Source organism: Diabrotica virgifera, chromosome 7, assembly GCF_917563875.1.
Source record: "Diabrotica virgifera virgifera chromosome 7, PGI_DIABVI_V3a".
NCBI lineage: Eukaryota > Metazoa > Arthropoda > Insecta > Coleoptera > Chrysomelidae > Diabrotica > Diabrotica virgifera.
In genome coordinates, this window is record NC_065449.1 from 132,947,142 (window position 1) to 132,973,861 (window position 26,720).

Consider the following 26,720-nt stretch of genomic DNA (forward strand, 5'->3'; position numbering starts at 1 on the left):
CTGGGGATATTAACCTTATCATGTTGAGACTGCTCAGAATTTGGGTTGGCGCTTCGGTTTCTTGGATTTTGTTGATAGTCTGGGAAAATTATCGAAATAATAGTACCATTTTTGGGAAAAATTATTTACCAGCTATTTTATTGCTAAAATCGAATCTTAAGATTGCATATATTAGTAATATGGGGTATGACAAGTCCGCAGAAAGTGTGTTATTTTATTTATAAACAAATTAGCACTCCTAAATCTTCTTTTTTTTTCAATTAGTGGTCTGTAACTCCTATAATTTTTCCTTTGAGCCAAAAACACTCAAATAAAAATTCAGCGTAATTTAGTTCTGCACAAAGTTATTTTTTTTCCGATTTCCTTCAACAAAAATTTTACTCAGAAAATCCGAGTTTTCCCAAAAAATCTGCCATTTTCAATTAAAATTTTAGGGAAGTACCTAATTATTTATCAATAATTAAATAATTTAAGACATGAAAGATTTATTATAGTAGATTATACAGAGGGGCTAAATTATGGAATAAATTCATTTCTTTAAAACGGACGATTTTGGAGCAAAATCCCGAAAGAGGTCGATTTTTATTTTTAAATTACAATTTTTTGGCATATATTTCATACTAGTGACGTCATCCATCTGAGCGTGATGACGTAATCGATAATTTTGTTAATGGGAATAGCTAGGGGTCGTGTGGTAAGTCATTTGAAAGGGCGTTTAATTCTCTATTCAGTAATATAAACATTAATATCATTAGGTATTTATACAGGGTTGCCAAAAAAAAATTTTGAATTAAATTAATTGGCGCAAAAAGAAGAATGTATGTAATTTATTTAACTCAAAATACATTGTACTGCTGTCAGAAAATAGAAAAAAAGGTTTATTTCACAAATAAACATTTCTTTTCGCTTAAATTAAATCACAAACAGCCTCCCTCCTACCTATTGGCAGTTTGAACTTTTAATTTAAGCTAAAAGCAATGTTTATTTGCAAAATAAACATTTTTTTCTATTTTCTGACAGCAATAGAATGTATTTTGAGTTAAATAAATTACATGCATTCTTCTTCTTGCGTCAATTAATTTAATTCAAAATTTTTTTTGGCCTCCCTGTATAAATATTGATATTAATGTTTATAATACTGAATAGAGAATTGAACGCCTTTGTAAATGAGCTACAACACGAACCCATATTCCTATTTAAAAAAATAATTACGTCATCACGCTCGGATGGATGACGTCACTAGTTTGAAATATATGCCAAGAAATTTAATTTAAAAATAAAAATCGACCTGTTTCGGGATTTTTCTCTAAAATCGTCCATTTTAGAGAAAATGAATTTATTCCATAATTTAGCCCCTCTCTGTATATCAGGAGACCGGCGACAATCTAACCAATAGTTTAGCAATAATTAAAATGTTAATTAAAAAATTTCGGTCGAAATAATAACCAGAAAGATTATGATACACCAGAATAACTATGATTTTCATATAAAAAAGCACTATACCTATTCAACGTACCTTACAGGATTGAAATTGGACCATTTGAGCGGTCTCAGGAATGTTATAAAGAAACAATTTTTTGGCTTATAAACAAATAGAACCCCTCAGAAAATATTAGATTAAATTAAATTAAGTTAACGCTGTTCAAAAGAGCACGGCTTCTGTGTCCTTTTCGAAGAAAAACAAATTGAATTGCGAGGAGTGATTCCAGGTATAACCGGTCAAATTTGACCGGCATTTGCGACAGAGTTATAAACAACAGGATTTTAATCTTTGAACCATTAGATACCTTTTAATTCCGGTCCTCTTTGTACATACAAATTTTCATATCTTCAAGACACTCATAACAAAAAAGATTTATGTCACTGTCACCAAATTATTTAATTATTGATAAATAATTACTTCCCTCAAATTTTAGTTGAAAATTAAAGATTTTGTTTGGAAAACCCGAATTTTCCGAAGAAAATTTCCGTCGAAGGAAATTGGAATAAATTATCAATGTGCAGAATTAAATTACTGTCAATTTTTATGTGAGTGTTTTGGTTTAAAGTTAAAATTTTCGGAGTTATAGACCAATAATAAAAAAAAAAAGATTTCGGAGCGCTAATTTGTTTATAAACAAAATAGCACACTTTCTGTGGACTTTGCACAGCTATATTACTAATATAGGAAATCTTAAGATTTGATTTCAGCATGTCCAGCAATAAAATAGCTGGTAATTAATTTTCCTTGTTTTTTACTAATTTTCCCAGATTATTACCTCACATCTTTCATTGAGTTGATGATTCATGTTGTGGACATTCTCAATTATTATATTTCTAATTTAATACTATTCTATCTAATTCCTCAAAACAAGCAAATTTCAATTAAACCCAGCTATATTATAATACCTTTTGATTTAGTTTTCCTTGCAAGAAATAAACAAAACACATCTAAACTAAACTAGAGCTGGGAAGTATAGTTCACTACGTGGATTTCGATCTTTCGATCTCGGTCATTAAAATGAATAGTACAAAAGAGTAGTTCGTTTAGTTCATTTAGTTCACTGATGATTCATACGACATACTTTAAGATGGGAGAATCAAATATAAATTAGTTCAAAGTAGATCAATCAGGAATCGTTTATTTTGACAAATGACATTAAATATTTTTGTAAATATAAAAAAATAAAAAGTAATCTATAAAATTGTATTTGTTTTGTTACTGTTTACTAAAAGTCTGTGTTTTCTTGGGGTTTTCACGTTTTCAGTTTTTCCTCGAAATAAATCTTTCAATATAATATAACTCTTTTATAAAATAACGGTTATTAAAAAATTTAATGGAAAAGTATAGGACATTATTCAGCATCTCTTTCTTTAACCCTCCATCGCATCTCCATGCATCTCATTTTCATAAAATGAAAAAAAAAAGAACCCTTACTTAACGCAACCTTTACTTCTATTTCGCTAGTAGGTCGTAACTAAATCCATCAAATATCAAATCAAATAATCAAACTCGGTAACAGTAAACCGAATTTGCATCTCACTCTTCCTCGTGGGGTTAAATTATGACGCTTTTTCTTTAAATAATGTTTAAATATTAATTTACTTCGATCCAGCTCGACCTCGACAAACGTTTGCTTGCGGTTGGCGAGATGGATTGAAATCGTTGAAAGATCGAGATCGACAATCGAAAATATCGACATCGTTCCATCGTTGCCTCTCTCGCTCTGTCCGTTGCGTTGTGTTTGTGTGTTGCAGTTGCAGTCAGTACGTTTAGTTCGATGATTCGATCTTTTTAATATTTGTGATTGAATCTTTTAGTTCAGTTATGAGAGTCGATCTTTTGAACTAGTTCGTTCACGAACTACACAGCTCTAAACTAAACCTAACCTCGCTTTTGGCCATTCATTCATCTCCGTGTCAAATAATTTCGACAGTCGCCATATTGAAAGCGAATTGTTTTTGGTCGAAATTTGATTTAGAATCAGGGCCCTGATTCTAAATCAAATTTCGACCAAAAACAAGTCGCTTTCAATATGGCGACTGTCGAAATTATTTGACACGGAGACACAGTATAGGAGGAATTCCTCCTATACTGTGACGGAGATGAATGAATGGCCAAAAGCGAGGTTAGGTTTAGTTTAGATGTGTTTTGTTTATTTCTTGCAAGGAAAACTAAATCAAAAGGTATTATAATATAGCTGGGTTTAATTGAAATTTGCTTGTTTTGAGGAATTAGATAGAATAGTATTAAATTAGAAATATAATAATTGAGAATGTCCACAACATGAATCATCAACTCAATGAAAGATGTGAGGTAATAATCTGGGAAAATTAGTAAAAAACAAGGAAAATTAATTACCAGCTATTCTATTGCTGGACATGCTGAAATCAAATCTTAAGATTTCCTATATTAGTAATATAGCTGTGCAAAGTCCACAGAAAGTGTGCTATTTTGTTTATAAACAAATTAGCGCTCCGAAATCTTTTTTTTTTATTATTGCTCTATAACTCCGAAAATTTTAACTTTAAACCAAAACACTCACATAAAAATTGACAGTAATTTAATTCTGCACATTGATAATTTATTCCAATTTCCTTCGACGGAAATTTTCTTCGGAAAATTCGGGTTTTCCAAACAAAATCTTTAATTTTCAACTAAAATTTGAGGGAAGTAATTATTTATCAATAATTAAATAATTTGGTGACAGTGACATAAATCTTTTTTGTTATGAGTGTCTTGAAGATATGAAAATTTGTATGTACAAAGAGGACCGGAATTAAAAGGTATCTAATGGTTCAAAGATTAAAATCCTGTTGTTTATAACTCTGTCGCAAATGCCGGTCAAATTTGACCGGTTATACCTGGAATCACTCCTCGCAATTCAATTTGTTTTTCTTCGAAAAGGACACAGAAGCCGTGCTCTTTTGAACAGCGTTAACTTAATTTAATTTAATCTAATATTTTCTGAGGGGTTCTATTTGTTTATAAGCCAAAAAATTGTTTCTTTATAACATTCCTGAGACCGCTCAAATGGTCCAATTTCAATCCTGTAAGGTACGTTGAATAGGTATAGTGCTTTTTTATATGAAAATCATAGTTATTCTGGTGTATCATAATCTTTCTGGTTATTATTTCGACCGAAATTTTTTAATTAACATTTTAATTATTGCTAAACTATTGGTTAGATTGTCGCCGGTCTCCTGATATACAGAGAGGGGCTAAATTATGGAATAAATTCATTTTCTCTAAAATGGACGATTTTAGAGAAAAATCCCGAAACAGGTCGATTTTTATTTTTAAATTAAATTTCTTGGCATATATTTCAAACTAGTGACGTCATCCATCCGAGCGTGATGACGTAATTATTTTTTTAAATAGGAATATGGGTTCGTGTTGTAGCTCATTTACAAAGGCGTTCAATTCTCTATTCAGTATTATAAACATTAATATCAATATTTATACAGGGAGGCCAAAAAAATTAAATTAATTGACGCAAGAAGAAGAATGCATGTAATTTATTTAACTCAAAATACATTCTATTGCTGTCAGAAAATAGAAAAAAATGTTTATTTTGCAAATAAACATTGCTTTTAGCTTAAATTAAAAGTTCAAACTGCCAATAGGTAGGAGGGAGGCTGTTTGTGATTTAATTTAAGCGAAAAGAAATGTTTATTTGTGAAATAAACCTTTTTTTCTATTTTCTGACAGCAGTACAATGTATTTTGAGTTAAATAAATTACATACATTCTTCTTTTTGCGCCAATTAATTTAATTCAAATTTTTTTTTTGGCAACCCTGTATAAATACCTAATGATATTAATGTTTATATTACTGAATAGAGAATTAAACGCCCTTTCAAATGACCTACCACACGACCCCTATTCCCATTAACAAAATTATCGATTACGTCATCACGCTCAGATGGATGACGTCACTAGTATGAAATATATGCCAAAAAATTGTAATTTAAAAATAAAAATCGACCTCTTTCGGGATTTTGCTCCAAAATCGTCCGTTTTAAAGAAATGAATTTATTCCATAATTTAGCCCCTCTGTATAATCTACTATAATAAATCTTTCATGTCTTCAATTATTTAATTATTGATAAATAATTAGGTACTTCCCTAAAATTTTAATTGAAAATGGCAGATTTTTTGGGAAAACTCGGATTTTCTGAGTAAAATTTTTGTTGAAGGAAATCGGAAAAAAAATAACTTTGTGCAGAACTAAATTACGGTGAATTTTTATTTGAGTGTTTTTGGCTCAAAGGAAAAATTATAGGAGTTACAGACCACTAATTGAAAAAAAAAAGAAGATTTAGGAGTGCTAATTTGTTTATAAATAAAATAACACACTTTCTGCGGACTTGTCATACCCCATATTACTAATTTATGCAATCTTAAGATTCGATTTTAGCAATAAAATAGCTGGTAAATAATTTTTCCCAAAAATGGTACTATTATTTCGATAATTTTCCCAGACTATCAACAAAATCCAAGAAACCGAAGCGCCAACCCAAATTCTGAGCAGTCTCAACATGATAAGGTTAATATCCCCAGTTGCTGTCATGGCGAATGAAATTGCGACTGTCGAAATGAATTAGAATCAGGCCCCAGGAGTAGCTTTCCAAGCGGCCTGTTGTATTTGTTCCGTTAAATATTTTACAGCTTCTTCAATATCGTTTTTGTGCTTGAGTCGAATGTCAAGAGATATTTTATCATTTATTTCTTCTTTGAATTGAACCCAATTCGTGTTACTGGAACATAGCCTTGGTGCAGGAGTTTTCCAAATTATATTGGTACTTAAGGTAATCAAGATGGGACTGTGGTCCGAATGGAGATCAAAACTGGGGGTGATGTCGCTGTGTATTTCAGGTATTCCCTTAGTTATAGCAAAGTCTAACAGATCAGGAATTTTGTTGTTATCAGTGGGCCAGTATGTGGGGGTACCAGTTGTTAGGTATTTCAGGTTATTATCTTGTATGATCTTTAATAGATTTCTGCCTTTTGGAGATATCAGTCTTGCTCCCCAGGTTGTATGTTTTGCATTCCAGTCCCCTGCCACTAGGAAATGTGAGCCAAGTTGTTCAAAAAACTCTCTGTATTCCTCCAGATTGATGGTGTGGCGTGGTGGGCTGTAGATAGAAGCTATTGTTAGTGGAAAGGTGAGCGCATGTACTTTTATGATAGTACTCTGAATTTTGTTGGTGATATATGGAGCAAGTTCGTAGTGTTTTATAGCTGTACGAATTATTACAACTGAACCAGCATGGGCTGTTCCATCTGGATGGTTTGCGTAATAGACAGAGTAGTGTGGAATTTTTATAAAAGACCTCTCAGTTGTGTGACTCTCGGATATAAGTAGGATGTCTATTTTGTTTAATTTTAGAAATAGTATAATTTCTTGCACATGGTTTGTTAGACCATTTGCGTTCCACTCTGCTATTCTAAGTGAGTTAGCCATTACGACGTTCTATTTATCACTGTTGTAAGCATGCTTAGTATCATGCTGTTTTGGTTTATCAATTGTGCAAACATATTTTTAAATTCGTTGAGGAACTCTGTAAGTTTATTTGAAAGGTCTGAATTATTGTTGTTGTCTTGTGAAGAAGTATTAGTTGCTGCAACTTGAGCATATGTTACATGTGATTGGTGTATGTGGTGAGCATTAGTGTTATTATTATTTAGGCTTGCAACTCTAGGTATAGGAATGCTGCTTGTTATATTTTTGTTTTTCGAATTGACTAGGTCTTTATATATAGCACATCCTTTATAGTTTGCTGGATGATTGCCATTACATAAGGCACATGTTGCTGGTGTGTCGCGTGCTTTTTTGCAGGTTTTTGTGTCATGTGATCCTCCGCATTTAACACAGGCGAATGGCCTTAGGCAGTAACTTTTTGAATGCCCGTATTTTTGACACCTTGTGCATTTAACTATTGTATTTTTTATTCTAGGTGGTTCTACTGTTAATGGGGGCTATGCTGTATCATTTACGTAAACCGATTACGTACGGTAAACTCGAATTACAGGCTGTAATCTTGTGTGTAAAATCGGTATGCTGTATCAATGATATCCAAGGGGTTGCCTACCTTCGTATGTAATTTCTTTTAGGTAAACGCACGCGTAAACGTAATTTTAAACTTTTCTAAACAAAAATTACTTGCCGTTTAGTTTGGTTATGTGAAAATGTTTATGTTATATTAATAAATATTGTTATTTTTATTTGTGAAACCAAGTTGTTTGTGTGATAGACTTGTATTTGATTTTTAGTTTAATTGGTTTAGTGTTTAATTTTTAAGTGATTTTTTAGTTGTTTAGTACTTCAATATAATATATCATAAAATGAATTTTTGGTTTTGTTCTAAATAGCTTTCACTATTTCCTACTAATTACTAACACTACATCATCAGGATACAGTAAGTACCAGGGAATGTAAAGTTGTACTCACAACAAAGCGCCAACCCTCACTCCCTGGTATCCCTCGTACCATATCATGGATCGCCCGATGCATTATGTTAAATGCGATGAGATCGTTCACGAAAATGAAGAGTAGTAGGATACTCTGTTCTAGGCGAGGATACCATCCTTTGGTCTCCTTAGTGAGTGCACCCTTACCCTGCTAGGCCTGGATCCCACGTATCAAAAAAAGTTGATTAACAGCAAGCTGAAAATTTGCTAATAGGGCTTTTCATCAATTGTCATTTGTTTCGAGTTCCTGTCATATGTTATATATAATATTAATATAGGGCTTTTCATTCAGTCATTTGTTTCGAGCTTCTGTCCTGTGTCTCATAATATTAATATATCTACATCATACGTTATTGGCATATACCAATGATACATACCAAAGACATATGACGTAGATATATTAATATAATATGACACATGACAGCAGCTCGAAACAAATGACAATCGATGAAAAGCCCTATACACGGATTATACGGCATATGACAGAAGCTCAAAACAAATGACTGTGAATGAAAAGAAAAGCCCTATAGCTTAATGGTGTCTAGTCAGACAAACTTTGATGTACGCAAACACTGGAAGTTTTAATTGTGGAACAGTTTAAAAATTTGGAACGTAGATTACTAAAACTCCCTTGTATTTTGTCAGACAGAACATCCAATTGATTTGTTACCCTTTCATTAAACTCTCATGCAAAAATCAGACTGATATTACTAACCACCATGATTCCTGTCATTTGACATGTTCTTCTTGTTCCACTCATTAAAATGCCCAGTTGGTGATAAACACCAGTCTGATTTTTGCATGAGAGTAATGAAATGGAAACAAATCAATTGGAAGTTCTGTCCGACAAAATACATAAAACGTTTTCAAAGTCTGATGTTCCAAATTTTTAACTTATTCCACAATTAATACTTCCCCTGTTCCCATACATCAAAGTTTGTCTGACTAGACACTGTTAATCTATTAACAAATAATTTTCAGCTAGCTATTAATCAACTTTTTTTTGGTACGCATTATCCAGGTCTATGCAGTTCCCTTGTTTACTGATCCAAAACTAATGAGTATAAATAAGAACTGAGTACTTACTGTGCCTCTCCCATATTTTCATGAAGTGTCTAAGTAGTTTTATGACTGTAGTTTGTTCATTATTGTATTTTTTTTTTGTTTTTATAAACGGGTACAAATATACTGCTTCTTCATTCGTTTAGCATTTGTCCAACTTCCATAATTCTATTAAATAAACGTATTAGCCAACTTATTCCTGCCTCTTCTAATGGCTTCCACATTTCCCCAGGAATATCCCGATTCCTTTATTTTTTGAAGTGCTTGAACCACTTCCTCATGGTCAGTGCGAGTTGACAGTAAAATCAAGTAGGAAGTATATATCAGCACGTCTCGCAACAAGGATGGAAAAAATACAGTATGTTTAAGATATACTATGTGAAGACAGACACATGTCTCTGACTCATTAGCTATCATCAGTACAGTATAGCCAAATTAGAATAGGTCTGCGTTAACCTTTCCTTGTTTGAAAAACTCTAAACATTGATTGTTTGAAACATTCCGCATTCCTTTCCTCAGGTAGCTGTAGCTTCCTCCTTGGATGTGTTAGTTGTTGCTCTGGAATCGTTAGGATCTTCTAACATTATTGTCACAAATTGGTTGCATTGCTCCTGTAGTGATCTTTTCCCAAGCTAGCATACACCTCTAGTAGGTATAGCGGTATAGCATACAGAAATTTTAACTATTTAGAATGGGAAATAAGCCACAATATTATTAAAAAATGATTTTTATTAACGTTTCGACGCCCAAATCGGGTGCCGTTGTCAAAATACAAAATACTATTAATATAAACAAAAATGTTGTTGCTTAGTAAAAAAATTCTTCTAATAATTTATTTAATTTGACTCATTTATATCGGCAATTCAGATACATATGATACATTTTAAAGTAGAAGACTTTAAAATGATATTGCCAATATTTATGAGTTGCGTTCCTGGGACGACTTTACTGAAAGATAGTTCATTCGATTACATGAAATCAACCCCAACTCAAGAATATCCGTCACAAAAAATCATAGCATGTGATCTGTCTTTAAAAAGACAACCACATGCAATGGTGACATTAAAATTCTCGTGATACTATCCCGACATCGTAAGTATTTGGTCTTACATTTAATTTACTCTCAAAATTAATACCAAATTCTGACTTTACTATAATTTTGTTTAAATTATAAATAATATCAATAATACATGGGTATATAAGTAATACTAAAATATAAAATATGTACTAACTCGACTATTGACTTACTAATTGTGGTATTTTCTTTCTATTGACTTCCTCTTTCAGTATGGGTATCCACATCCTACTGCATTCCACCGAGGAATTTGCGACACAATTGGTTTCGTTTAGCATAATTAGAGCCGCTTCTTTGATTTTTCTCTTTTTACTGTCTGTTTCTTTCAGGACTATACTTGAGTCTCTCCACTGAACTCTATGTTCATTATCCCATGCGTGTTGACATATTTGAGATCTATCAAATTCTCTATTTTTAATATAAGATTGATCTTCACTTATTCTAACGTTTAATGGTCTTGATGTTTCACCTATATAAAACTGTTCGCATTCACAAGGTATTTTATAAATACAATTCTTTGTCCTTTCTTGTTCATTGTTAGGTTTAGTTTTAGATAGAATAGATCTCAATGTGTTGGTTGTTTTGAATGTTGTTGAAATGTTGAATTTATTTCCTATTGTTTTAAGTTTCTCGGATAGTCCTTTTATGTATGGTATTGATATTTTCCTCGTATTATTTCTTGTGAATGTTGTAGGATCCCGTTCTATGTTGTTCTGTTCCATTCGATCCAATCTTGACAATTCCTTATTTATAAACGATAAAGGATAATCATTTTTTAATAAAACAGATGTTAAGAATTGTTTTTCTTCTAATTTTATTAATTTTTTTCTAATTTTAATACGGATATTCTTGAGTTGGGGTTGATTTCATGTAATCGAATGAACTATCTTTCAGTAAAGTCGTCCCAGGAACGCAACTCATAAATATTGGCAATATCATTTTAAAGTCTTCTACTTTAAAATGTATCATATGTATCTGAATTGCCGATATAAATGAGTCAAATTAAATAAATTATTAGAAGAATTTTTTTACTAAGCAACAACATTTTTGTTTATATTAATAGTATTTTGTATTTTGACAACGGCACCCGATTTGGGCGTCGAAACGTTAATAAAAATCATTTTTTAATAATATTGTGGCTTATTTCCCATTCTAAATAGTTAAAATTGTAAAAATGCCACAAGAAAATAGCTTCAGAACAGCATACAGAAATGTAGATAAACTGATAATGTTGATTTGTAAACAAAACATCTTCACTAAATGGGTGAAAAAGCTGAATTCTTAGTGTCTGTTATCTGTATTTTGAGGTTGCAGTCATTAAGTTAAGGGGCAGAATAAAAAAAAAAACTCTGTAGACACATTAACGGACACACTTCACATGTAGTCACATCTTCTTAAGGAGTGACTTCATATGTAGTTGTGTCAGTGAATGTATTAATATCAAGCTTTCGCAAAATTTATTTGTTTCATCAAGTCTAAAATAAATTTATAATTCTTTTCTCAGTAAATACAATGAAATTAAGACAAAAAAGCATTGTATTAAAGAAGCATAAAAACTTACAACATGAGCTTAGTCCATTAAATTTTAAACATTATCACTAAACATAAAAAATATAAGATTGTTAATCTAGTAGTAATTACAATGTTTTATTTAATTTTATATCACAGTAATAGTTTTTGGCACTGAAATATCTCATAAAAACGGATTACTGGTTGTCTCGTAACTGAAGTCACTCTAGATTTAAATTATGTCTTTCTGCCACAGCATTTAAGTACATAAATAACCGATTTACAAAATTCATCTTTTCAAAATATAAACATTAAACTTAAAAACAAGCAAAAAGTTGGGTTAACATGAATGAAATGACAGTCAGGACATGACAGAACCCTAAATAACATGATACGTAATTTTTTTGATACAGCATACCACTTTATACACTTATGTTTTGACGACTGTAATCTGATGTACGTAATTCTGAACTTAACACATGTACGTAATCACTTTACGTAAAGGATACAGCATAGCCCCCATTTTGCAGTTTCGTAGGACTTGTAGGTTAAATATGTTTTTGTTGTTTTCGTTTGGCTCTATATCGACAAAGAATAAGGGCAATGGTTCTTTGGTAACTCTATGTCTAACATTAATTATGTTGCGAACTTTAAAACCCTTATTATTTAATTCATGCGAGATATCTGCTGTGGGTATTGAATGGTGTAATCCTCTTATGACAACTCTATAGGCCCTCTCTTGTTTCGGTTGGTAAGTGTGATGTACAATGTTTTCTTTTCTAAGGTGCTGTATGAGTGTCCTGTAGGTGTCTGAGTTTGTAGGGTTAATTTTTACTGTATTATTTGAAATGGTTTTGGTGTAATAGGTTTCTGCCGCAGTTGCAGTTGAAAGGTTTGCTATCATAGCACTATAGTCAGTAACTCCATAAATATAGATTGGTGGCGGTGAGGGATCTTTTTTGGTGATATTTGTGTTTTGTGTATTTGATAAATTGTCTGTTTGTTCATCTAGATTTTCTTTTGAGAGGGAATCAAATCTGTTTTGTGTTTGGATTTGGTTGGACTTTTCTGAAGTTGTTTGTCTTTTCATCCTTTTTCTCTTATTGGCAACTTCTTGCCAAGGATGTTTATTTTGGTTTTCTGTTTCGTTAAGTTCTATGTCGCTATCGCTATCTGTGTAGTTATTGGTGTTTTGTGTTGATGAGAGTGAGCATTGAGGGTTTGTGGATAATGTTGTGTATTGTGACTGAATAGGGTTTTGAGTGTTTTGAATATTTTGTGCAGTTGATTGACTAGGAAATTGTACTTGATTTGGTATAGCTATTTGGGTTGGAATAGGTATTTGGTTTGAGCATGACATTTGATTTGTTATCTGGTTAGATGGTGTTTGATTAAAATACAAAAATGGTACTTGCGGTTTTACTGCTGTTTGGTTTGACTGGTTCTGGTTATTTATTGTTGGGACATCCTGTATAGTATTCATTTGTTGATAAATTGGTTGGCCATTATTATCAAATCCTAATAAGTTCCCCGAAGGGAACATATTTCTTTTGTTTGTTTCACTAATCACTTGGTTTTTGTTACTTTTCACTTTAACAATTTTTTGATGCTGATAAGATAATTACTAGTTAATTAGGTAGTTTTACGATAAGGAAGTTCTCTAGCGCTTTTATTGACGGTACATGTTCACGCTTCGAGAATCAGATTGCTACTAATTGTACTAGCATACAATTTATTTTAATCTTTAATTACGTTTTTATTTTCATATTTTATATTTTAGTGTATGTTTCTAAAACCAGATTATAATTATTTTTTTTTTCAAAAAAATTTTTAAATAAAAAATCCGCAAGAACGTAAAATCTATAGTTTTTTTAAAATATCTACAAAACGAAACATGCTAGGTACATACAACCTTACACCAAAAGAAAGGTTGCAATATTTACTACAAAACGCAAAACTAATATACAGGGTGTCACATTTAAAAAAAATGAGAAAATTTTGTATTTGCAAACAGTGATCACACTGTATATTTTATGGCTAAAAGTAAAAAATATTAAATTATTTAAAAATAACAATATATTTTAAAAACTTTAACCTATCACCTACATTTTTATTTCCTTGGAAACATAATCCACAACCCTATAAATATTACCATTTTTCTCAATAAAAATGTAAATATTTCGAAAATTATTAACTTTAGGCCTATAAGACCTTATACAAATTTTTCATATTTTTAAATAATATATTCAAAAATGATTTAATATACAGGGTGTTCCATTTAAAAAAATACAACTTTGGTTCATACCGTCTTTCTGACTCACCCTGTATAATTGAAAATAATTTTAAATTATAGACCTCTTTGATACACATTAGTTTTGTTATAAACATTTTTTTGTATATATCATAGTTTAGCCTTAATCAAAGAAGACCAGAGGTTTGGCGCACCCTGTATAGTATAGAATAAACTTGAAATAGAATAGAGTAGAATATAATAGAATAGATGTAATATATATGTAGATACTAATAAAGTATTTGATTTAAAACAGAATAGAGTAGAATGTAACAGATTAAATGAAATATATAGATAGATTAGAATAGATATATAGTATAGAATAAAGTAAAATATAATATAATAGGTGAAATGATTGTGAAAAGCAATAGTTTTAAGTACCTAGGATCGGTATTACAGAGTAATGGAGAAATAGATGGAGATGCATGCAATAGAATTAGGGCTGGATGGATGAAGTGGAAAGAAGCGAGTGGTGTGCTGTGTGACAGAAAAATTCCAATGAAGCTGAAGGGAAAATTCTATAAAACAGCCATAAGACCGGCTATGATGCACGGAACTGAATGTTGGGCAGTGAAAAAGAAAGCGGAACAACGAATTCATGTGGCGGAAATGAGAATGCTTAGATGGATGAGTGGAGTGACAAAGAAGGATAAAATTAGAAATGAGTATATTAGGGGAAGTCTAGGTGTGGCACCAATTGATGCCAAAATGAGAGAGCATAGGTTAAGATGGTTTGGTCATGTTCAACGTCGAGACGTTAATCACCCAATACGAAGAATAGCTGAAGTGCAGATTCCTGGAAGGAGTAGGAGAGGAAGACCAAAGAAGACGATAAGGCAGGACATGTTGGTAAAGGGGATTAACATTGATATGACACAAGATAGAATTGTGTGGAGAAATGCAATTAGGGAAGCCGACACTGCATAGGGATAAGGCAAAGGGAATGATGATGATGATAATAGGTGTAATGTGTAGATACTTATATAGAATAGGTTTGAAATAGAGTAGAATATAATAGAATAAAGAGACTATATACATCCCTAATAGCACAGGATGTCCTTCACGGACTTTAGGGGGGTCCGTTTTCGTCCAAGGAACGTCCTATTTTGGTCCAAATGTCGTGCTACCGAATGTCCGTTGGACGTCCACTTAAGGTCCGAAGGGACGTACTTTGGACCTTAACAGGACGTCCTATTTTGGTCCAAATGCCACGTTGCCAAACGTCCACCTAACGTACGAGGGGACGTTCAGTGAACGTCAATTGGACCTTCATAGGACGTCCCAGTTTGGTCCAATGTCTTGCTGCCGAACGTCCATCTAACGTCCTGAGAGGATCTCCGGTGGACGTCTAGCATCGATATTTAGACCTGTGGAGAATGTATGGTGGGAAATAAAAAATAAATTTTTAAGGAACTTATATTACATCTTATATTAAATTACAATTATTGGATATTACATTATTTACATTAAATTACAATACACTTCTCCAAGAAATTAACGCACCACCTTAAAAATAGGGCATTTTTCATGTCTCGAATTTTCTAAACCTGTTGTCCCATCTGAGTGATTTTTTTATAATATAGCCTAGGCTATAGGTTACATCCTTAAGCTTGTCATGCACTGGGAGCTATACTGTAATATATGTATATTATATCATATCGCTCTCTATAATAATGAGTGAGCCTGCAGACAGGGAACTAATGGTTCCGTATGTGCAGGCTCACTCATTACTCATTACTATAGAGAGCGATGTGATATAATATATATTACAGTATAGCTCCCCGTGCATGACAAGCATAAGGCAGTAACCTATAGCCTCAGGCTATATTATTATAAAAAATCAGTTAGATGGGACAACAGGTTTAGGAAATTCGAGACATCAAAAATGCCCAATTTTTAAGGTGGTGCGTAATGCACTGTATATATAGGTAAACTTATATACAGGCTGTAACAAAAATAAAATTTTTGTGTTTATTTAGTTGGCTATTATAGTGTACAATCATCTAGAATATTTTGAACAAACTAAAAACACGAATATATCATCGAAAAATTAATAAAAAGGTCTTAAAATGCTTGGTTCGATATTAAGATCTAGTTAAAAAGAAACCAAAAACTGGATATTTTCTACAGAACGTAGATTATGAATTTTTAAGCCAGCTAATCCCATTTATTATACAGGGTGTCCCGAAAAGATTGGTCGTAAATTAAATCACATATTCTGGGACCAAAAATAATTTGAATGAACCTAACTTACCTTAGTACAAATATGCACACAAAAAAAGTTACAGCCCTTTGAAGATACAAAATAAAAATTGATTTTTTCGAATATATCGAAAACTATTAAAGATTTTTTATTGAAAATGGACATGAAGCAATATTATTGCAGTAACATCTTAAAGAAAAATTATAGTGAAATTTGTGCACCCCATAAAAATTTTATGGGGGTTTTGTTCCCTTTAACCCCCCCAAACTTTTGGGTACGTTCCAATTAAATTATTTCTGCGGTACCATTAGTTAAACACTGTGTTTTTAAAACTTTTTTACCTCTTTCTATTTTTTCGATAAAGCTCTTTTTATCAAGATATGGCTTCTTGTTAAAATGGTTCAAAATATACCTAAAAATGTAAATCATAAATAAATTTTCATATTATTAGTCTCTACAATCGTACTTAACCATATACAAATATGTGGTGGATTTGACAAATATTCAAAATATCACGATAAAAACTGACTTCAAAAAAGTACTAAGAGGCAAAAAAGTTTTAAAAACATTGTGTTTAATAGTACCACAATAATAATTCAAATGTAACTTACACAAAAGTTTGGGGGGGTTTAAACGAACAAAACCCCCATAAAATTTGTATGGGGTGTCGGGTGTCCAAATTTCACTATACAGTGGAACCTTGATTATCTGTCTCTCTATTAACTGTCACCTCTGTTAACCATTTTGTAAGAGAGACTAAAAACTTTTTTTACAGTCACCTCCTGTTTTCATATGATATTTTTTGACATGTTTTGTAGTAAATTCAATTATCTATTTACTACAAAACATGTCAAAATTTACATGTGAAAACAGAGATGACCCTAAAAATGGTTTTTCGTCTCCTACAAAATTCATGAAAAAGCAGATAGGAGGTATTGTCACATCACTGACGATATACCAGAAGTATATGTGGCCATACCAAATAATACATCCTTGATAAATATAAACATTTTTATTGCACAAAATCTTGTCATATATTTTTTTCCATAATCATCACTACGATGATGATTCATTTGTATTGAATTGTACATTGCAATTCTCTGATGTTTGGGAAAAAGGGCTTAAGTCAGAATTGCACATCGATAATGTTTTGATGATTTCTGGACCAGAAAAATCGGCTCTTTTTATTGGTACATACAGTTTAAGTCTGCAACACTTTTTTTATGGTCCAGAAATCATCAAAACATTATTGATGTGCAATTCTGACTTAAGCCCTTTTTGCCAAACATCAGAGAATTACAATCTGGTCATAACTGACCAATGAGCAATTTTAATTTAACCTAAATTACTACTGTTCCTTAAAATGAAGAGCTTACCCCATAGCGTCTCTTATCTAATCTAACAAGATCGTGCACTATTCTAACATACACAGGCACACAAGCACTACGCTCTGCTTTTCACTATCACCTATCACTCAAACTAGTTCAAAAGGCTTTGTCCTCTTCAATCTTCTAGTTTGTCCAGTAGTAGATATGAGGAGCTGGATTTCCTCAATATTCTCATACTTATGAAGTTGTTGTTGCTCATGACTTCCTGCTATCTTCTTGATGACTATATTATCCAGGTTCCATTCCTAGGTCTTGATAGTTGTTTATAAAGTAATATCTTATTATGCATCGACAATGTGGAGTTTCTTCCAACTAGTCAATACACTTTTTATAGGTATCTTTCTTTTGCCTTTCATAGCCACAACAAGGCTATAATACGTTTCCTTCCTGGTTTTTTTGTAGACCACTTTCAGCTGATTCTAAAAAATTAAAATGAATGGTAATTTTTCTATTCTTTACAATTAAAAATCAAAAGAAATAGGTACTACTATTTACAGGTAATAATATGCATAAATAATTCGTTTCCTAAAGAATACAGAAAATTGAAAACGTTTTTATAATACTTACATAATTGTTTAAACAAAAGAGACCCAGCCAGAGCAAAACGCAAAACTAACAGACAGAACTGCAAAAAAAAGCCACTAATTTCCATTTTTCCACCCCCTTATCATATGCATTTTCCAATCAAAATTTTTAGGTTGTCATGAACATGAAAGACTCAACCTCAACAAATAATAATAAACAAAAAGCTCTACTTCCACTTCCCGCCAAATGGACACAGGTTGGTGACACTGAATTCACGCCAAATAAAATGAAAAAATAGAACAATTTTCTTTTTCGTCAATTTCTTCACGTGAAGTTTATAACGAACAAACTTAGATGTCAAAGTGTGCTTTTACACGTCAAATTTGGCCTTGAATAACTTGGTCAATTTCTTGTCCAATTTATTGGGTGCGTTCGGACGACCACAGCGGCTGGACAGCTGAGCCAGAAGTAGCTGTCAGACGTCACCGCTGGAAGCCAGCCGCTGAGAGATTTACTAAGCTTTCCCTATCAAGGCTGGATACAACCACTCAGCCGATTTCTGCTGACCGCCAGCCGCTATGGTCGTCCGAACGCACCCATTGTTGATGTAAAGTGGACTTAAGGATACAAGCATCTACAGTTCGAGCGAGTCTCGTAAATAGGGCTTTTCATCGATTGTCATTTGTTTCGAGCTTCTGTCATGTGTCACATAATATTAATATAACTACGTCATACGTCTCTGGTTTTTACCATTGCATAGCCACCTTTAAGTGCACTTTACATCAACAATAAATTGAACAATAAATTGAACAATAAATTGACCAAGTTATTCAAGGCCAAATTTGACGTGTTCTCAAAGCACAATTTGACATCCATATTTGTTCGTTATTAACTTGACGTCAATAAATTCGTGAATTTCTTGAAAGCAAAATTTTCTTGTCCTCAAAAAAATTGAAGGAACTTGGAATAAATGTTGTAAAAATGTCAATATTTTCAGTAGTACCAATGCAATGATTTTTTTATTAGAAGCTTTTGAATGTCGTTTATTTCTTTGTTTGAGTAAAGTGTTTGATTTGAAACAGAATAGAATAGAACAGGTTAATAAAATAAATAAAATAGAGATATAGATTAGAATAGATATACAGGGTGCGCCAAACCTCTGGTCTTCTTTGATTACGGCTAAACTATGAGATATACAAAAAAATGTTTATAACAAAACTAATGTGTATCAAAGAGGTCTATAATTTAAAATTATTTTCAATTATACAGGGTGAGTCAGAACGACGGTATGAACCGAAGTTGTATTTTTTTAAATGGAACACCCTGTATATTAAACCATTTTTTAATATATTATTTAAAAATATGAAAAATTTTTATAAGGTCTTATAGGCCTAAAGTTAATAATTTTCGAAATATTTACATTTTTATTGAGAAAAATGGTAATATTTGTAGGGTTGTGGATTATGTTTCCAAGGAAATAAAAATTTAGTTGATAGATCAAAGTTTTTAAAATATAGTGTTATTTTTAAATAATTTAATATTTTTTACTCTTAGCCATAAAATATACAGTGTGATCACTCTTTGCAAATACAAAATTTTCTCATTTTTTTTAAATGGGACACCCTGTATATTAGTTTTGCGTTTTGTAATAAATATTACAACCTTTCTTTTGGTATAAGGGTGTATGTACCTAGTATGTTTCGTTTTGTAGATATTTTAAAAAAACTATAGATTTTACGTTTTTGCGGATTTTTTATTTAAAAATTTTTTGCAAAAAAAATAATTATAATCTGGTTTTAAAAACATACACTAAAATATAAAATATGAAAATAAAAACGTAATTAAAGATTAAAATAAATCGTATGCTAGTACAATTCAATTGAATTTAATAACTTTAAATTATTTTACAAAAAATATTTTACCATATTAATGAATGCATAAATTAGTTACTAAATTAAATAAACAACCAAATTTTAAATCAACCGTAGTAATTTTTCTACTACAGCAACTTTCCTGTAAAAAATTAATTGTTAGTTAAATTGTATTTAGTTAAACTTTTAATTTACCTTTTAAATTTACTTACATACATCTTGAGAATATAAAAATTATTATAAAGTATGCTTTGAAACAAATGAATGTTAAATGTATCAGTCAAATTATTTATTAATATAAATAGTATTTACTGGTGTCACAAAAGCAGGTAATACTTTTGTAGTTGAAATTTTTGTAACAATTTTTTATATTTTAAATTTTAATTTTTTAACCGAAAAATTTTTGGATATGACATTTGTTTTGGGCGAAACCATTAGAAATTATTACCAGCTTTTGTGACACGAGTAGGTACATAGATACTATTTACTTCTTAATATACTTCCATAACGTTCATTTGTTTCAAAGCATACTTTATACGTTCTCAAGATGTAGGTAAATTAAAAAGTTATTAACTGATCTTACTCGTAAATACAATATAACTAACAATTAATTTGGTACAGGAAAGTTGCTGCGGTAGAAGAATTACTACAATTGATTTAAAATTTGGTGGTTTATTTAATTTAGTAACTAATTTATATATTCATTAATATGGTAAAATATTTTTGGTACAATAATTTAAAGTTATTAAATTCAATTGAATTGTACTAGCATTTTTTTTTTATTTATTTATTTATTGCTTATTTACAATCTACTTCAATACAGTAATAAGTAAATATAATGTATGTTCTTGGCTTGTGGCAGGTGTCATCCATTGATGACTCTCTGGAATTTACCTAGCAGGTAGGTCTTCTGGCCAAAGTCTTTTCAGACGTCTGTCAACCAGTGGGGGGTTGAATAATTCATCTATGAGATGGTTTGGATGGTCTGCGCTGCGATTCATGTACCTTCTGGAGTGGTCAGCAATCACATCATTGATGAAGGGGATGTTGAGGTCTGCATGAAGGGTTTGGTTTGACACATACCATGGGGCTTTAGCTAACATACGAATAGTTTTTGACTGGAATGTCTGTAGTATTTTGGTGTTGGATGGTTTGCTACAGCCCCACAGCTCGATTCCGTATGTCCACACTGGTTTGAGTATTGTTTTATAGATGGTCAGTTTGTTTTCTAATGAAAGTTGCGATCTTCTGTTGATTAGCCAGCTCATATTTTTAACTTTTAGGTCGAGCCCAAGTAGCAATTTGTCGACGCGACAACGTTGTCTACCACGTGGCAACGTTTTGTTACAACGTTGTTATTGTCTAGAAGACGACCCAGTTCTGCACTAATTTGGTGGACGATTTTTGAGTTGTCTTGACGTTGCCTAGGCAACCTTAAGCGTTGCATAAGACAACTGAAGCGACTATAAAAAGTGCCTGCGTGCAATGGTTGCTCAAAGAGTCGGACTGGTTATGTTTTTTTACCTATATAAAAAGTAAACTATTTTGACATCATATCAGGTATTTAAATTTATATAAATACATAAATAAGGACTTAAACAAAATTACCTGATGTGAAATTTATAAACGCATCTCAGATTACCGTCAAATATGGATATTCCACCTTTAAAAAACACACGCGCTCGTTTTTTATCACCTTTTTAACAAAAAATATGCAAATTTAAAAAATCTAATTTTAATATAAAAGCCAGAATTTATGTTAAATATGTTTTGTATAAATTTAATGTATTGATGGTGCTTTTAAAGGTACTAGAAAATGCCTGTATTTTTTATATTTTGTGTTTTTATTTTCTTTACATCCCAAAAAAACCAAAATGGTGCATTAAACAACATTACCAATATTACTTAAAATATACCTTATTACCAACCATAGACGGATGAGACAACCGAGAAGTCCAATCGCCGACCAAACACGGCCTGGACCGACTATCCCAACCACTTTAGAACGCACCCTCTTATTGGGTGACAGAGGTCATGTGACCAGTGCAATGAAGTGCATCATTCTCCTTAACAGCGTTGCCACATTTAGTAGATATCTACTGTTTTGGTATATTTTTGATAATATTTAAAAAATTCTAGTAGGCAATGTTTTTTATTAGATGTTTGGTATATTTCAATATTTTGTTATCACTAAAATAAAATTTGCTTTTTAATAGTATTCACCCCATTTCTAAATTAATTTTCAGACATTTTGTTACAATTTCCCAATGTCATTACCGAAAATAAGATTCAGGACGTAGATGATGATAATAGATGGACAGAGAAATGAAACTGGTAAATACCAGATCTAAATAAGGAAATCTTCATATAATTGGTTTGGAGAATTTTCAAAATGATTGTAACGCTCAGTTTCATAATCAGTTAAAGTGGATTTTAAATTTTAAGTAAGTTGGTACCTACCTTTATCACAATTCATATATGGGTAAATGTCAACTTTAAAGTGAACTTTACTTAATATTTACTTTAAGTTGATTATGAAACCGGGCGATTTCGACAGGTAACCGTTAACACAGATTTTACTGTATTTACAGGGCCTAAAAAGAATCTACTGATTTCTATTGATTTTTTGAAAGCAAAACTACTATCCGCTGCAAGATAATTCGGATGGGATTCAGACAAAATATGTACAAAAAGTACATATTTTGTCGGAGTTTCAGCCAAATTATCTTGCAACGGATATAGTACTGAAAGAGTAAGAACTGGCCTGGCAACCCTGTCTAGCAAAGCTGATACAAAGATTTAAGCTTATCAAATCTACTGATAAAACAATGGACAATGGAGAAACCAGCTAATAAAAAACAAATAAACAGGTTGTTAAATAAATCGAAAATTTCCAGCAAAATAAAATATAAAATAATAAGAAAAAAGTAAGGTTATAAAGTGTTCTGTTAAGTAAGTAAAAGGGTTCTTGCACTTTCTCAGGTTTATTGAACTCAATACAATACAGTCAGTAGAAGAGATGAGATCTGCCATCAGCCATCCGCGTTGACGTATTAGTGCCTTACTTCACAACTTACAGGGTTGCCAGATTGTGCCGATAGTACATCTCCCTCTTTACAAAAACAAATTTTCATGAAATTAAATAATCTTTCAGATAAGCTGGCCGTCGAGATATCCTTTTCGGACGAGAAGAATCCTGTTCCATATTAGAACAGTTATTTTCTGTATTTGGAACTGTTAGCACAATATTGTTATCATTACACAACTCACTGTTTCCCGCACAATCCTTCCGACTCGCACAATCTTCCCACCTACCTTCTTTACTATTAAAATTAGAATCAGAAGTGGGCAGAGGCAGTGCTGGAGTAAATTCAGGTTCAAAGTAGTATGGTGCTGGAATGAGGTCATGACGGTTTCGTCTGTAATTTCCAGACTTGGTTTTTACTATATAAGATCTTGGTTCGTTTAAAATGGATGAAATTTTTCCGTACAACCTCAAATCAATTACCCAAACACTGTCTCCTATAGATAAATCTGACAAAGTCCTGGCCCTATGTCTTTTATTAAACTGGAAGGCTGATTTTTCTTTCGCTCTATTCTCTCTTTCTACCACCGAATCAGTATTAACGGGGTTATTTAACAATTCTGGAATTACGGGTAAGGGAGATCTCAATTTACGATTCATTAGTAGTTCGGAAGGCGAAAATCCACATTCAAGGGGTGTGGTATGATAAGCTAATAAAGCTAGACTAAGGTCTTCATTTTTCTTAAGGAGATTTTTTGCTATTTTAACTGCAGCCTCTATGCATCCATTGGATTGAGGGAAATAAGGGCTACTAGTAATATGTCTGAAATCATATTGAGAAGCAAATATTCTAAATTGAGTACTGAATTGAGGCCCATTATCTGAACGCACTATCTCTGGAATCCCATACCGACTAAAAAGTTCTTTAAGTTTGGATATTATTACCAATTCAGTCATAGTGGTTAATTTAAATATCTCAAAGAAACGGGAATAATAGTCAGTAACAATTAAGTACCAGCAGTTATGTTTAAAAAGGTCCAAAGAAACTTTCTGCCATGGGCGCTCAGGAAAAGGATCCCTTATAAGGGGCTCTACCGGATTTGTTCTATGTTCTATACATATAGGACAATTTCTAACTAAATTTTCGATCTGAGTGGATAGACCCAACCACCATATTGAAGCTTTTGCTCTCGCTCTACATTTTACAATCCCTAAATGACCTTGGTGGAGATATTCTAAACACCGAAATTGTAGACATCTAGGGATAAATAATCGGGAATTTCTCAATAATAGATTATCGCTAAAAGACAACTCCAACCTATAATTATAATAAGGCTTTAAGCATTCCTCTAATTTATTTTGTTCAGGCCAACCCGACGTACAATATTCTCTTAATTTTAAACAAATGGGATCTTTTCTCTGTTCTTCCTTAATTTCTTCAATAAAATACGGCTTTACTTGAACCGAACTAACTATAAGATGAACATGAGCTTCTACTTCGCTTGCTAATTCGTCTTCAATTGGGTCACTGCTATTCTCATCGAACTGACGTGAAAGAGCATCCGCTACAACCAGCTCTTTGCCTGGAGTATAATGAACCTCATAATCATATCTCATCAATCTAATTCTGAGTCTTTGCAAGCGAGGTGTGAGCTCATCGATCGGTTTTGATTTTAGTACTTGGACCAACGGTTTGTGGTCAGTCTCTAAAACAATCGGTATCCCAGTGATATATTCTTGGAACTTATCAGCAACCCATGTCAGAGCTAGGGCTTCCCGCTCTATTTGGGCATATCTTTTTTCAGTGGAAGAAAGCAAACGAGAAGCATAGGCAACAATTTCCTTTTTACCCTCATTAAACTGAATCAAACATGCTCCCAATCCAAATGATGAGGCATCCGCTGAAACTGCTATCTGTTTGGTAGGGTCAAAGTAAGCTAAACATGGACTTTTTTGTAGTAATTCCTTAACTCTTACAAAGGCTTGTTTCTGCGGACTGTCCCAGATAAATGTGACACTCTTTTTCAGTAATGACGTAAGGGGCTCTAGGATTTCAGAGCGATTAGGTATAAATCTACATGAAAAATTTATCATACCTAAAAACTGTAGTAATTCTGTTTTATTAGTCGGTTCTGGAAAGTTAACAAATGCTGAAATCCTTTCAGGTGCAATTGACACTCCTTCATTTGAGATTTCGTGACCTAAATACTGGAGTTTTTGAACAGCAATCACACATTTATCTTTATTTAGAGCTATACCTTCAGCTTGTATTCTGGATAATACTTCATCCAGAATTTTGTTGTGTTCTTCTAGTGTTGGAGCATGGATTAAGATATCATCTATGTGACTAATTACACCGTCCAAACCAGCTAATATTTTGTTTAACAATATAGAAAAATATTCGGGGGCACAAGTGATACCGAAGGGAACTCGAGTGAATAGATACCTACCGAAGGGAGTTATGAATGTGGTAAGGGATTGAGACTCTGGGTCTAAACGAATCTGATAAAATCCAGAAGAAGTATCAAGTTTTGAGAAATATTTACTATCTTTTATTCTGGCTAAAATACTTTCAACTTTGTTTATAGGAAAATATGAACGAAGAACAGATTTGTTTAAATGGGTATAATCCACACAGAGTCGAACTTTTTGGACCACAACAATGGGACTGACCCACTCTGTAGGATAATCAACAGGGTCAATTATTTTTAGATTTAATAATCTATCAATTTCTTCTTTTAACGGTTGGAGTAATGGAATAGGAACTGTTCTAGGGACTGATTGTACATAGGGTTTAATGTTGTCTTTTAATTTAATTTCCATTTCTGTTTTAAATGTACCTATATCATTAAATATTGTTGAAAATTTTCTGAAAACTGCCTCTGGATTAAATACATTATTTATATTTTTTACTGTAACATTTTCATGAAATTGTAGAAGTTTTAAGTCTATTATTGATTTCCTTCCTAAAATAGGTTTAGATAAATTTTGTATAACAAACATTTGAGTTTTTGAAATGTCATTATTATGACAGAGGGTAACAGGAAGAGTTCCTACTACCTCCAATTTAATGCCAGATGGACCAGTAACTTTTTGATAAGGCTTACATAAAGTTTTTAATATCTCTTTAGGCATCAGAGAACTAGGAATACATGAAACATCTGCTCCAGAGTCAATTAAAAATTCAAATTTTGTCCGCAGCTCAAACACAAGCACAGAAATCAGCCACTCTCGAGCCTCAATATTATTAATATAAACAGAGCCGACAAAATTCAAATTATTACCCTCTGAATTTATCATAAAATTATCAATTTCTACAGTACTAACCTTATTTTCCCTTTGACCTTTACCAGATAAACAAACTGATGCCCAGTGCCCAAACTTTTTGCACTTATTACACTGAGACCTTCTAGCAGGACATACCTCCCTAGAGTGAGATTGCTGACCACAAAACATACACATGTCTCCCTGGAAATTCTTTCTTCTGATGTTGTCTGCCTTCTGAAATGATCCGGTGACATTGCCTCGTTCTCTATTTTGGACACCCACTTTTGCTACTTCTTGAGTTTAATGATAACGGTTTTCATTACGCAATTCCCGAGTCTGATTTGCCTGCATTTCTGCTTGTTTTGCAGCAATAATACAATCTTTCAAAGTCAGAGTACCTTGTAGTTGCAAACGTTCGCTAGTTTTTGTATCTGACATTCCTACCACTATGCGATCCCTAATTAGCTCTTCCTTAAGGGTGCTGTAGTCACAATATTCTGCCAACGAATGTAAACTAGTAATAAAGTGTTCTATAGCTTCTCCTGGTTGTTG

At 32.3% G+C, this 26,720-nt stretch overlaps 1 protein-coding gene and 1 long non-coding RNA gene across 2 annotated transcripts in view; both read right to left on the minus strand.

Moving 5' to 3' along the window:
* LOC126888731 (uncharacterized protein K02A2.6-like) overlaps window positions 1–11,034 on the minus strand; it is a 239,308-nt gene extending 228,274 nt beyond the window's left edge. The window contains exon 1 of the mRNA XM_050657127.1: window positions 10,264–11,034. Within this exon, the coding sequence (XP_050513084.1) occupies window positions 10,264–10,812 (549 nt within the window). The 5' untranslated portion in view covers window positions 10,813–11,034. The remainder of the gene's footprint in view (window positions 1–10,263) is intronic.
* Window positions 11,035–17,089: 6,055 nt separating this feature from the next.
* On the minus strand, window positions 17,090–19,889 carry LOC126888754 (uncharacterized). The gene is made up of 2 exons (XR_007699619.1): window positions 18,048–19,889; window positions 17,090–17,899 (listed from the first exon to the last, which is right to left on the minus strand). It is a non-coding gene; the product is annotated as an uncharacterized LOC126888754 (long non-coding RNA).
* Between the last annotated feature and the right edge of the window lie 6,831 nt (window positions 19,890–26,720).